This window comes from Lichenostomus cassidix, chromosome 4 (assembly GCF_008360975.1).
Source record: "Lichenostomus cassidix isolate B80296 chromosome 4, HeHo_3.0, whole genome shotgun sequence".
NCBI classification, from domain to species: Eukaryota; Metazoa; Chordata; class Aves; order Passeriformes; family Meliphagidae; genus Lichenostomus; species Lichenostomus cassidix.
Genome location: NC_139484.1, coordinates 49,403,498 through 49,415,896, shown reverse-complemented (window position 1 = coordinate 49,415,896; position 12,399 = coordinate 49,403,498). Strand labels below are relative to the sequence as shown.

Sequence of the window (12,399 nt, the reverse complement as noted above, 5' to 3'; positions counted from 1 at the left end):
ATATGTTGCACATTCTACTTCAGGTAACTTTCTCTTGTTACAGCCATACACAGTAACTCATCTGAAGCTTTGTGCTGGAATTATGGTTACTGCTTCCCATAATCCAAAGCAAGACAATGGTTACAAGGTATTCCAACGTGATCTACTTTCTGGCTCTTTTTTTTCCGTGTATACAAACTAATGCTCTTGTATATAGTTCCTATCATGGTATAGACCAAATTAATTACTAGTCTCTCTAACCTCTTCTATGTATTTAAAGCTAGTATCATGTACTAATAATGTAATTAAAATCTTTCTTCTAGAAAGCAGGAAGTAATAGCATTCCATATTTTGGAATACTTAAAATATTAGCTTCTTTTCAAAAGCATTAATTATATCCCAAATTCATAATTTTGAAAGATTTCTTTAGTTCTACAAACACAGAAAATTCAATATATGTAAAATTTGATGAGTTGCTTGTACAAAGCATTTTGAATAAATTCCATTAATTTTTTGTAGTATATTGTTCTTTTGCAAAGTGACACAGATATCAGCATAAGTTTTTTCTGTGATGGAAATCTGCTTTCCACTGAAAAAAACCACAGCTGAATTACCTGTGCACTAGTCATTCAGTAGCTGGACTAATTGTATACAGACTGTTTCCAAAATACAAAAATGGAAGCTTTTTCAATAAATGACTGGGCCTTGTTTTGTGTTTCATTATGGATCTCAATATCTTTTGATAAAATTAAACAGTTTTTTTTTAATAAAACAAAAATGGGATGTGAGTAGAAACACTGAGGATACAAACAGAATACTTCTGGTATACTTAAGCCTAATTTACTGTTATACTTTACTGAATGTACTGCACCTTAACCAACGAAAAAAGTAACAAAACTATCTTACAAGATTAATAATCAAATATTCACTTTCCCTATTTTTATTTAGGTTTACTGGGAAAATGGTGCTCAGATCATTTCACCTCATGACAAAGGAATTTCTCAGGCTATTGAGGAGAACCAAGAACCATGGCCTCAGGCTTGGGATGACAAACTGATTGACAGCAGCCTTCTACTTCATGATCCATATGCAATGGTCAATAAGGAGTATTTCAAAGACATACAGAAACAGTGCTTTTACAGGTGACTGGTGTTAATTCCTTTAAGAGTACAGGATATTTCATCTAGTATATTAGCTGGGCAGTTTAAATCGATGGAAGTGAAGGTGGCCACAACCCTGGAATGACCCAGTTCTGCCTGTGGCTTTTTTATCATCTTTTGTGGTAGTACTGGCAGCTATGTGGTATTACAGTAAGGCAGTTCATAAAGCTGTCCTGGTAGAAGCCTAACCCAGCAAAGTGAGCAAATTTCTGATTATATCATCTCCCTGTAATTTCATGGCCATGCATCAGCCAAGTGCCACAGCAAGACTGGGCCTATGTCATGCAGCTGGAGGTAAGCTGACATGGACAGCCTGCCAGCCTGAAGGCAAGGTTCTGAGAGAGATGATGAACCAGGTTGTTAAGCCTGTTCTGGATGAAGGAAGCCTTGCTCTGTCATTCTAGCCTTGCTTGTGCTCCTCATAGCCTTGGGTGCCTTACAACACCCTATTCCTATCACTTGCTCGGTAAAATCTTTACTCAGCAAAGTGAAGTGAATGTTTCTCTTGGTGATTAACAGTTAAAATTGGTTTATGTATTAGATGAGTATCAGCCTTTTAGATCTGCTTATTTTATATCAAAATTTTAACCACCAGTAACCATGCTCTTATTCTTGCTAAAAACAGTCCGAATTACTAGAAAGCTGGGGCTATTACACTGCTTTTTCAGAACTGGAATTAAATATCTCCTTAGGAGTTTGCATGATTTTAGATATGTCCTATGCTTTCAGTGCTGTACTTCGTAAAAATGAGTGTGCTCAAATTGTGCAGGCTGCTGTTGACTGACTGTGTTCAGTCTTTGAGGGTGTTTTAAATAAAATAGAGTTGGGGATGAAGAATCTCTTTACTCAGTTGTATTTGTTTTTCACTCGCCTTCTTTGGGATGAGTAGAGTGTACTGTCTTACTTCAGTGATTTCCACATACCAGGACATTGGATGCCAAGAGTGACTCATTGTTGAAAAACTAGACTAAGCCAATTTTCAAGCCATTACTTTTAGAATCTGACCTCCTTTAATTTATAATTTTAACAGTTATACAGAATACCAAATATTATCTTTTCCCAAATATAGTCAGTTTTGTGCAGATTATTCCATGTCCATGTTTACTGTTAACCTGTTGTATTTCAGGAATATAAACAAGGAAACAAACCTGAAATTTGTTCATACTTCTGTGCATGGCGTAGGACATAAATTTGTGCAGTTGGCGTTCAAAGCATTTGACCTTAGCCCTCCTTTTGCTGTTCCGGAGCAGAAAGACCCTGATCCAGATTTTCCCACAGTGAAGTATCCAAATCCTGAAGAAGGCAAAGGTGTTCTGGTAAACAGATTTTTCTTTTCTTTTTTTTTTTTTTTTAAATGTAGTTGCGATGTCTTTCAGTGTTTCCTTTTTACCAGAAGTCTGCATATCTACATCTGTAGCTATTGCTGGAAGGTGTATTTTGAATCTGTATCATACCATTACATTTAGCAAAGAGTTAGCTGGTATCCTTTCATTGACATAACCCTCTTTGAACCAGTCAGGTAGTAATTTGCTATAACTTCCAACTACTTTGTTCTGTACTCTAACAGAAGGAGCAGGATCTGCACATAGAACAAAGTGATAGTTTATTAAAAAAACCCAATATAATAATAAAAGTCTTCTCAGATGGTTTTGGAAGGCTTCTACTATTTTTTTCTGACATATCACCAGGAGGGGGCAGGAGAAATCCTGACAGGTGGTTAGAATTTCTGATACACTTGGTTACTGAAGGATCCTTTTAAATCTAGGTAGCTTTTAAGTTGGGCTAGACAAGTGGAATGATGTAGGTAAAGTAAATATCCTGACTATGTTCTACTACTGCCAGGCTAGAAGTTTCTGGGTTTTTGAGAGACACATAATGACTTTGGGTGTTTTAGATGAAATAAATATTGGAAAATTACTTAAAACCTATGAAGAAAGTGGAAATATTATTTGGGAATATTAATGCTCATCTGGTCCTGCTTGCCACTTTTCTAGACATTGTCTTTTGCTTTGGCTGAAAAAGATGGGGCAAGAATCATTTTAGCAAATGATCCTGATGCTGATCGACTTGCAGTGGCAGAGAAACAAGAGAGGTATGGTAATAAAGTAATGCAAACCATAAACATTTTTTACTCCAAGGCTAGGCTCATTTGGAGAATTCTTGCTAGCTGTAGAGGAAGAATAGTCACAGTAGTCAATTTTGGATTGAAAACACATAGAAATGTAAGACTATTGTATGAAACAGACCACAGTACAGGAAAGGTATGAAATAATGATCAATATTAGACACTGTATAGAAGCCTGAATAAATACTTGACACTTGCTGTACGTTAGATATGCACAGAAGCACATGAATTGTTATTGTGCTATACCTTTTTAAAGGTAGGTTTTCAGTTAGGATTCTTTCACATAAGACTGATAAACATTCTTTCATACTAGGTTTATTGAATAATAACTTGGATTCAGGAGAATCTGTATAGTTCCCTGATAATCTCTGCTCTTTAGTACGAGTGTCTTTCTCAAATCCTGTTAAACCAAAGATTTTACTAATCATTAGATGATTTCTGCTTCTCTTGCTCAGTTTCCCACTTCTTTACATAATGTTACACATTTTCATTTCACTTTAAGGTTTCTCACTGTTACTTCTCAGTGTGGTCATTTGTACTCCCTCCAAGACCCGCTATATATGCATTATTTTTCTTTGTATATCCAGTCAAAGAAGGGGATCACAAAAGGTAAATTTGCTCAGTCAGGGGCTTATCATAAATAGTTCATATTTATGATGTGCAACCTATAGATATGACTCAATACAGAAACTATAAATCCTTAGTAAATATAAGCTTCAAGGTTTTCAGGTTAGAGAGGAGCAGAAAAAATCTGCTGCTGGGCCAGCATATATGAATTCCCTGTGCATGAGAGCCAGAAGATGGATTTAAAATTACAACAACAGTCTTTGGTACCCAAGGGATGATATGGGCGTCTGCTAGATGTCCTCAGGGGTTGTGGATGAATTAAATAGTTGAATCTGTATCAGTGAGACAAATTTCACAAGTAAAAGGAGACAGTGCACATACCACTTTTGCTCAACAAATGACCTCTTTTGGTCTAGTAGTAAAAAAGTGGCAGTGTTTTCTTTGTGGTTTTGGGGTGCTTTTAAACTCATGAGCCTCACAGCATGAACTAAGGAGGTTTCTCTGTCTTTAGAAGAAGAATGGTCTTTGTGGGCACTCTGCTGTATCTTGGACAGTGTTTAGCTGGAAGGTTCGTATTTTAGTGGGTTTGGTCTGTGCTAGCCTCGGCTGGCAATTCAGCATTGAGGAAAATGTTTCAGTTGATGCAGGTTATGATGGGTTAAAACAAGAATGCAAAATCACTCATGCTTTTTGTCTGAAAACTTAGAGCTACCAGTAACTTGAAGAGGGGTGTTAGTTTATTATATCCATCACCAGTGAGAGCGTGGTGCTCTCATTCTGCTACCTCTATGCTTGTTGTTTACCCAGTCTTAGTTGTCTCCTGACTTTTAGTCCTGCGACTCTCAGACTTCTGCTGTAGCTTTTCATACACTAATCAAATATTAATATAGGCTTCTACAGTATCTGTCCTTCTTCTTTGACAGAAACTCCTGCTAGAGCACACTCTCTCAGCGCTCTTTCACTATTGCCGTTGTGCATTGCTTTGTGCCTGTTGGCATCAATAAATGCAGGAGGCTGAGTCTGCTTCTCTTTCACAACAGGTACTGTTTCTGTAGGCCTTGGTTTTGTCAGTTTGGTAGTGTCTTTGTCCCCTTTTGTGACTGGGAATTTTTTAAAATATTTTGACATTTCTCTTTCTTTTTTCTTCATTTTTTTCTTGTTCTAGCAACACATCAATATTAATGCTTTTTGCCCACTTGAGATTTTTTTTTCCAATCTTTTCAAGGGCCAATTGATGTATTTGTAGTTAAATAAAAAGTCTTTGTCACTAGGTCAACTAAAAATACTGATCACTTCAGAACTGTATTTTTCTGTCTCCATGCTTGTCTTAATCACTGAGTTTATAATTTGTCTGCTGAACATTTTTGTTTTACTTTAAATATGTTGGAAATATCACTGTTTCATCTTTGGATAAACACAAAAGTTTATGTGTATGATAGAGGAGAAAGGCAACAGTTTCAGAATGCTTTGGGGAAGGAAATTTTTGTTTGTTCATCATGAACACGATACCTTGTTACTGTTACTTGGAATTCCAAAGCAGTGATTTATTTCTTAATATTCATTTATAGAAGAACCCATTAGATTTTTCTCCCATATTATCCTTTGAATTCATGCACTTTCTAATATTTTTCCTCTCTAGTGGTGAATGGAAAGTGTTTTCTGGAAATGAATTAGGAGCTCTTTTAGGCTGGTGGATCTTCACTTGCTGGAAAAATAACAATAAGGATAATCGTGCCATTAAAGATGTCTACATGTTATCCAGTACTGTTTCTTCCAAAATCCTGAGAGCAATTGCACTAAAGGAGGGTTTTCATTTTGAGGTAACCAACATGTTACATATTATTCCATGTTCTTGTATTTGCTTTCCTACAAAGTGTCATATGTTCATAAAACATTGTTTTTCTTTTTAATGCCTTTGATTTCTCTTCACTGCTGTAGGAAACACTCACGGGTTTCAAGTGGATGGGCAACCGTGCCAAGCAGCTCATGGACCAGGGAAAAGCTGTTCTTTTTGCATTTGAAGAAGCTATAGGTAAGAAACAATGTTACATTTTCATATCTTGCAAAATAGTGAAAGTAGAACTACTGCAAAAAGGGACAGACTTGCAGAGAATCACAAAATGGGTAATGTTGGAAGGGACTGCTGGAGGTCATTTGGTCCAACCTTCCTGCTCAAGCAGGGCATCCTAGGGCACATTACACTGGATTGTGCCCAGATGGTTCTTGAAGATCTCCTGGGAGGGAGATTCTGCAACCTCTCTGGGCAACCTTTGCTACTTTGCTCTGTTACCATCTCAGTAATGAAGTAAAGTGTAAAAGAAAAAAAGTGAAAATGGCAACATAAGGGTGCCCTCAACACAATGGGTATATTTCCAGTGAGTAGCAGATAATTATCTGTTTGGCTGAATAATACTACTGGTTAAAACCTTTGTATCTCTGCTTAGCACAAAGGTGAGCTAGGGATATATCTCCACAGTAGCATGGCTATGTAGACTTGGACTGCAAATTCTGCATGAACTATTAAAAAAAAACCCCACATTTTTCAGACTTGATGTTGAGTTTGTGTACCTGACAGATTTATGCTAAGTGTTGATGTGAATAACAAATGGTAAAAACTCCCCCAAATTACCTTTGTGAACTGGAATGCCATGGTTGGAAACCACAAATAAAAGTTATGAATTCATGAGGAGGAAATTGTGAAGCTATAATGCTATTTCTTAAGTATCTCAGTACCTGAAAACCAGAGAAAATGTGACTACTTTCACAAATAATTTTCAGTGTTATCTTATACTGCTGTGTAAGGTAATCACATTTGAGACAGTGCCATACTTGCATTGTTCCTGTAGTGTGGCATTTCTTTCAAGAAAGCTCCATAAGGACCTGGGAGCTTGTGACACTGGTATGATGCAAACCTCTGTCTCGAAATTCCATTAAATACCTTGCTTATTAAAATTAACACTGATTAGAAGATAAAATTTTTCTACTTTTGTTTTGACTCTGAAATGTCTGTACTATGGTAATGTGCATTTCTCCTTTAAAACACGTTGGCAAACTTTCCCTCCCCATCTTATTTCTTGTTAAAAATGTGTCAAATTATATCTAATGTTCTTTGTTTAGGGTACATGTGCTGTCCTGCGGTTCTGGACAAAGATGGTGTCAGTGCTGCTGTTATAACTGCAGAGATGGCAAGCTTTTTGGCAACCAGGAATTTGTCTTTGTCTCAGCAGCTGAAAGCTGTCTATGATGAGTAAGTTCAATTTTAATTTTTCATCTTTCAGATTTTTTCAATTTCACGTACTGAGGTTAATAGGGACTCAATAGCAACATATAAAGAAATAAAATGTGGGTTATTTTACTATGAAGACAATTCTGTGCTAATAGTAATCTTCCCAAAAGTGTTCCTGCCTTGTGGACATGAATATATTTATGACTTCATTTTGTGTCGTTTTAAGGTATTTTAAAAATAATAATAACTGTCTTACTAATTCTGTATTAATTAATAAGATCTTCAGGGTATTTTTGTTTGCTTGTCTGAAAGATTTTTCCATTTTGGGAAGTCCTGCACTTGGGTCCTTTTACAGAAGATTGGGCAGGTTTTTGGACAGCAGTATTGCTGAGCTGTAGAGATCATAATGCGTCTTGCTGCTTAAATGAGCCAGACAAACAAAAATATTGATGGGAAAATGAGTCTAAGCAACTCTGCCTTGTTTATACTATACACAGAAGCCAGCTAGCTTCTGTCCTTACAGGGCTACTTGTGATTAAATTAATTCTAGTTGGCTCCAAAGTTAGGCTTTTTATTATATTATTCTGCCTTTTTTTTTTTTGATGGATGATTGTTGTTGAGTTTTGGTTGTCCTTTTCTGTTTCTGCTCCTGATTGAGATTTGAGGTGATTATGCAGAAGTGCTGTGACTGGCCATTACTCTTGGCTATATACAGCCAGGTATCCCTCTGAGAGCTTTTAATATGAGGCACTATTTTTTCTCGTTTTCTTGTCTATTGTGTTCAAAGAAATCAATAGCAAAATGACTATTGGATTTCATGGGCTAGGGAGTGGTTTTTGTGGAGGTTTTGGGTTGGCTGTTTTAAAGGAGGGAGCAGCAGAGGCTGTCTGATACTCTCCAGCTCTTTATGTTTCACAGACAGTAACAAGAGAGTGTGGAACCTGCAGAGACTCATGGAAAATGCCAGACTTCTTGCTACTTGTTTTGCCAGTCCTGAGTTCTCATTTGTGTGCAACACTAGCCATGCTTGTTTTGTCAGCTCTTTAGGAAGGAATCAAGTGGCAAAGACTTGGTTATACTGCATAAATAAATTGTGTAATGTAAAAGTGTGAGAGAGGAATTCATGCCTAGAGCAGCAAATACAGCATCGGATGTGAGAATTTCCTTAAATACTAGTAGCTGAAAGTGCATATTCAAAGAATTATCCTCCTCTGGCTTTGAGGATAATTCCTTGAGGGAATTTTATTCTTTTTTTCTTTTAATACTAATTCAGTACACACCTGCTTCAGGTTGTCCTCAGAATATTTAACTGAGTGGAATTGAGCTGTGCCACAATGTGTACATAGCCACTGAAGAGGACTCAAAGCTGCTTTAGCATAAAAGCAGTCTGTAAGATGTCACTGCACTTAGTCACTCTTTGTGGAAAAGTTACAGATACAGAGAAGGATAGAAATCTGGCCTATTAAACTGATGTTTGATAATTAACTGGAAAGGAGGGTTCTTGGTTTGGGGGTTGTTTTGTGTGTGTTTGATTTTTGTTTGTTTGTCGCTAGTGCAGAGTTGAAGTTTTCTACTCCTTACTGCTTTACTTTTTTATCAGATTTGCTTTGTGAGTAACTTTTGAAGCAGAAGAAACTCTACTCTGTGTTTTGGGAGTGTAAAAGGGAAATCTGTCTCAAAGAAGTAAATGCAGATCAGGAAAAGGACACAGTCCTAGTAGGCTTATCACTTTTTTCAGTTACAGAATAGGTTTTGTTAATTCCCTCATTGAATTCTTAAGATTAATTTAACTACCATTAACCTTCCATATGTCCATTTAGGTATAAACATGACCCTATTTAAGGAGCCTTTCAGGTTCCTAGCTAGAATATCCTAGTACCAATGAAGATTCCACCCTTCAGATTTTCACTGCCATCAAGGATATTTACCAAGTCTTGATCTGTAGCAAGAGCTCACTTGAACAACCAGTCCAGGCTTACATGTTTTTCAACAACATGCTATGTTGAAAAGTCAGTGTTAGCAGGTTGTCTTTGATGCATCACATTACCTGGCAGCAAATAGGTGAGGTAAAGAAACAAACCAAACTCTTCAGAACAGTTTGGTTTAGTAGAAACACTTTAATGGGAGAGTAGAAACAATGAAGTGTAATTGGAAAAAGCAGTCTAGAATTTGTTTTATTTAAAAAGGTCAGCTGGAATCCAGTCAAAGAAGCTATTGGATGTAGTAGCTTCTCTTGCTATAAAGATTTCTTGCCTTCCTATGCTAGTTAGAACTCTTGAAGGCAACAATGGTATCTTCTTTTCATCTGGTTTTGCTGTCAACTTTCTCAGTTTTAATCATTAAAAATAAAAGGCATCTGCATGGAAGTTTCTTTAAAGTATGTAAAATAGGATAATTAAGCTGTTTAGGCCTTTTAAAAATTGTAAGGGGGTGAACTGATGCCTCAGTTGAGTGACCATGTGTCTAGAGAGTTGCTTTTTGGAAGGCAGTATAATGTGTCTGGTGTACAAATCTTAGAGCATTGCTTCTTGGATTCACTAATATTGTGTCTTCACAGGTATGGCTTCCATATTACCAAAGCTTCATATTTCATCTGCCATGATCCTAAAGTTATTCAGCAGCTTTTTGACAACCTTAGAAATTTTGATGGAAAAAACACATACCCAAAATCTTGTGGCAGATTTAAAGTTTCTGGAATAAGGGATCTAACTACTGGGTATGACAGCAGTCAGCCAGATCAAAAGGCTGTAAGTATCTTTTAAAATTACATATAGATCATATGTGATGTATATACACATACATAAAACATTCTGTAGAGAAACACTGAACATATTTACATACTGAGTAATAAAATAAGTTAGATTGGTGATGATTGTTTTGCCTTGGTGAGAGGAAGGCAAGCGGGGGAGTGTTGGGTATTTTGTTAGGATTTGTGGTACTTCTTCCTCTCCAAGATGACAGTTTGCAGAGGGCAGTAGGAGGATCTTGCTGCCTTGCTACAGCAATCTGCATTCTTGGGAGTGCAAGTTAAAGAATCCAAAGCCACATCTAAGTACACAGTTTATTTTTCCAGTCTCCGTTTCCTTCCTTCCTAGGAAATGCCATCACAGAGTACCTTCTATTAGCAGTAAGAGTTGACTAGATTTGAAATGAGCTACCTAGCAGAGATGTAGTTCTACCAGATTCCAGGTTGATGGTAAGGCTGTCCTTGTGTGATCTCAAGACCACAAGGTTGAAGAAAACAGAACTACATTTTAATTTTAGCTGATGCTTTTGTCATACTATATGTCATCGAGTCATGTGTTTATATATAGTCTCTTTCCATGCTTTAAGAAAAAATATTCTTAATACTTTTAGATACTTCCTACTAGTAAAAGTAGCCAAATGATAACATTCACTTTTGCTAATGGAGGAGTGGCCACAATGAGAACCAGTGGGACGGAACCAAAGATCAAATACTATTCTGAACTTTGTGCACCCCCTGGAAACAGGTATTGTCACTTACAGTAGTACATTTAGTGTAATAGAGGCTGTGTGGCTTTTTGGTGTTGTTTTAGTTGGATAAGGGCTCTCCATGATCAAATAATATTACTAAAGTAATTATTTTAATGAATGTGTTTGCATAAAGTTTCAATTCTGCAAGATTTGTTGACACATTGTTGTCACTGAAATTCCTTTGAACTCAGTTTTGCATTCAGTAAAAACAATATCAGGAAAAATATTCTACCTTAAACGAAGGTAAATATTTTCACCCCCTTTTTACATGCATAGCTGCTTTAAAAGTATATAAACAAATATAAAGTATCCTAATATATTCAAACCCATTTATGTTTAATAATTATATCCTTGACTGGTAGCCTTGGAAATCATACAGTCTAAAAGATAAGTTATTATTAACTTACATAATGAAATTAATGCTTTTTCACAGTTGAAAAGTCGTCTAAGAATACTGTTACAGGTGTAAAAATAACATAATTGCATACGTTTTGTAATAGAAGATCCTCTGAACTCAAATTGGCCATTCTACTTTAGATTATATTGTGGGGTTGTGTTTCTACATAGTCTTCATGCATATCAGTTGAAAGTGAACATCAGTGCATTACCATAAGAAATCAAATATGTACACTTTTAGCATTAATAGAAAATGTTTGTCTAAAGCAATGTAACAGATTTAAAAATTCATCATTCTGAAAATGTGCATTGTAGCTTTTCCATTGTTTCACTATTTTCTGTGCTTGTGTGAATTTTGTTTTCCAGTGATGTTGAGCAACTGAAGAAGGAACTAGATGAATTGGTCAACGCTCTTGAAAAACACTTCTTTCAACCAGAAAAAAATAAGCTTCAACGAAAGACTGAGTAAAACAGCAAAATTACTACCTTGGTTGGCTTTTGCAGCATTAGAAGTACATTATTTAAGATGTTCAGGATTTTTAGGACCAAACATCTGAGAACTGACTATAAAGACTCCTGCTTTTAAGAGTTATTTTATGTACTCTTGGATCTAGTATTGTGTTTTGGAAAGAAATTACCTTTACCATTAATGGACCAAAAAACTCAATAAGTTAAACTAAAAGCTTTATGGACTAAAAGTTGACTGCAAATGTATTTCAATCAAAACTTTCAATCAAAACTTTTTGTTTTAATTAAATATAAGTAATATTCTGATATCTGAAACAGCCTGTTGTGTGGTGAGTTCTTTCTTTTGTGCATATATAATCTGATAACGCTATGCAACTTTGTCTAGGTTTAGGTTCTTCTGTTAACAGGAAGTACTTAAAGCCTGTGATGAGACTTTGACAAACTTGGGGCAGATGTTTCAGCAACAGGGATCTTTCTTAGAGATTTTGGCCCCAAAAAACGAGAAACTCACAGCAAATCTGCTGAATATCTATTTGCTGTGGGACTATATATCATATTTCAGGCTAGAAATACGAAGTGTACTAAACTGCCTTTTAATACCATGAACCCATTAAGATAGTATATCTACATCCAGAACCTTTTTGTTGCCTCACTGAACTAAGCATAATTATTTTAATGCATACCCTTGGTTTGGAGCCTGTCTTACTGTTTGCTGCCATGACTTGTTGCATAACTATGTGTGTCTAATTTAGAGCAAAAGTTTCCATTCTATTGCATGCTGTTGTCTGTGCTTGCAAAGCCTGAGAGGGTTATTTGGGGGTTACCAGTTGATATGTAGGGGTTTTCTGAATTTGCAGTACTTGTTTGGGATATCAGTGTAGCTGTAACATTCACAACCATAGCTACATACTTTTTATGAATGCAAAACTTTTAACGTTTATTATTCTCCCAGAAGTCAAGTCCTCTATCCTTGTTATTTCCAG

The 12,399-nt window shown here is 36.2% G+C and overlaps 1 protein-coding gene across 2 annotated transcripts in view; it reads left to right on the top strand.

The window, feature by feature from the left end:
* Positions 1 to 11,733, top strand: part of PGM2 (phosphoglucomutase 2) — a 37,826-nt gene extending 26,093 nt beyond the window's left edge. For both annotated transcript variants that reach the window (XM_085059177.1, XM_085059176.1), the window contains exons 5-14: positions 44 to 127; positions 928 to 1,121; positions 2,266 to 2,455; positions 3,134 to 3,231; positions 5,471 to 5,651; positions 5,770 to 5,863; positions 6,949 to 7,078; positions 9,615 to 9,804; positions 10,415 to 10,548; positions 11,315 to 11,733. In XM_085059177.1, coding sequence (XP_084915303.1) covers positions 44 to 127; positions 928 to 1,121; positions 2,266 to 2,455; positions 3,134 to 3,231; positions 5,471 to 5,651; positions 5,770 to 5,863; positions 6,949 to 7,078; positions 9,615 to 9,804; positions 10,415 to 10,548; positions 11,315 to 11,417 — 1,398 coding nt within the window. In that variant the 3' untranslated portion in view covers positions 11,418 to 11,733. The remainder of the gene's footprint in view (positions 1 to 43; positions 128 to 927; positions 1,122 to 2,265; positions 2,456 to 3,133; positions 3,232 to 5,470; positions 5,652 to 5,769; positions 5,864 to 6,948; positions 7,079 to 9,614; positions 9,805 to 10,414; positions 10,549 to 11,314) is intronic.
* The last annotated feature ends 666 nt before the right edge of the window (positions 11,734 to 12,399 follow it).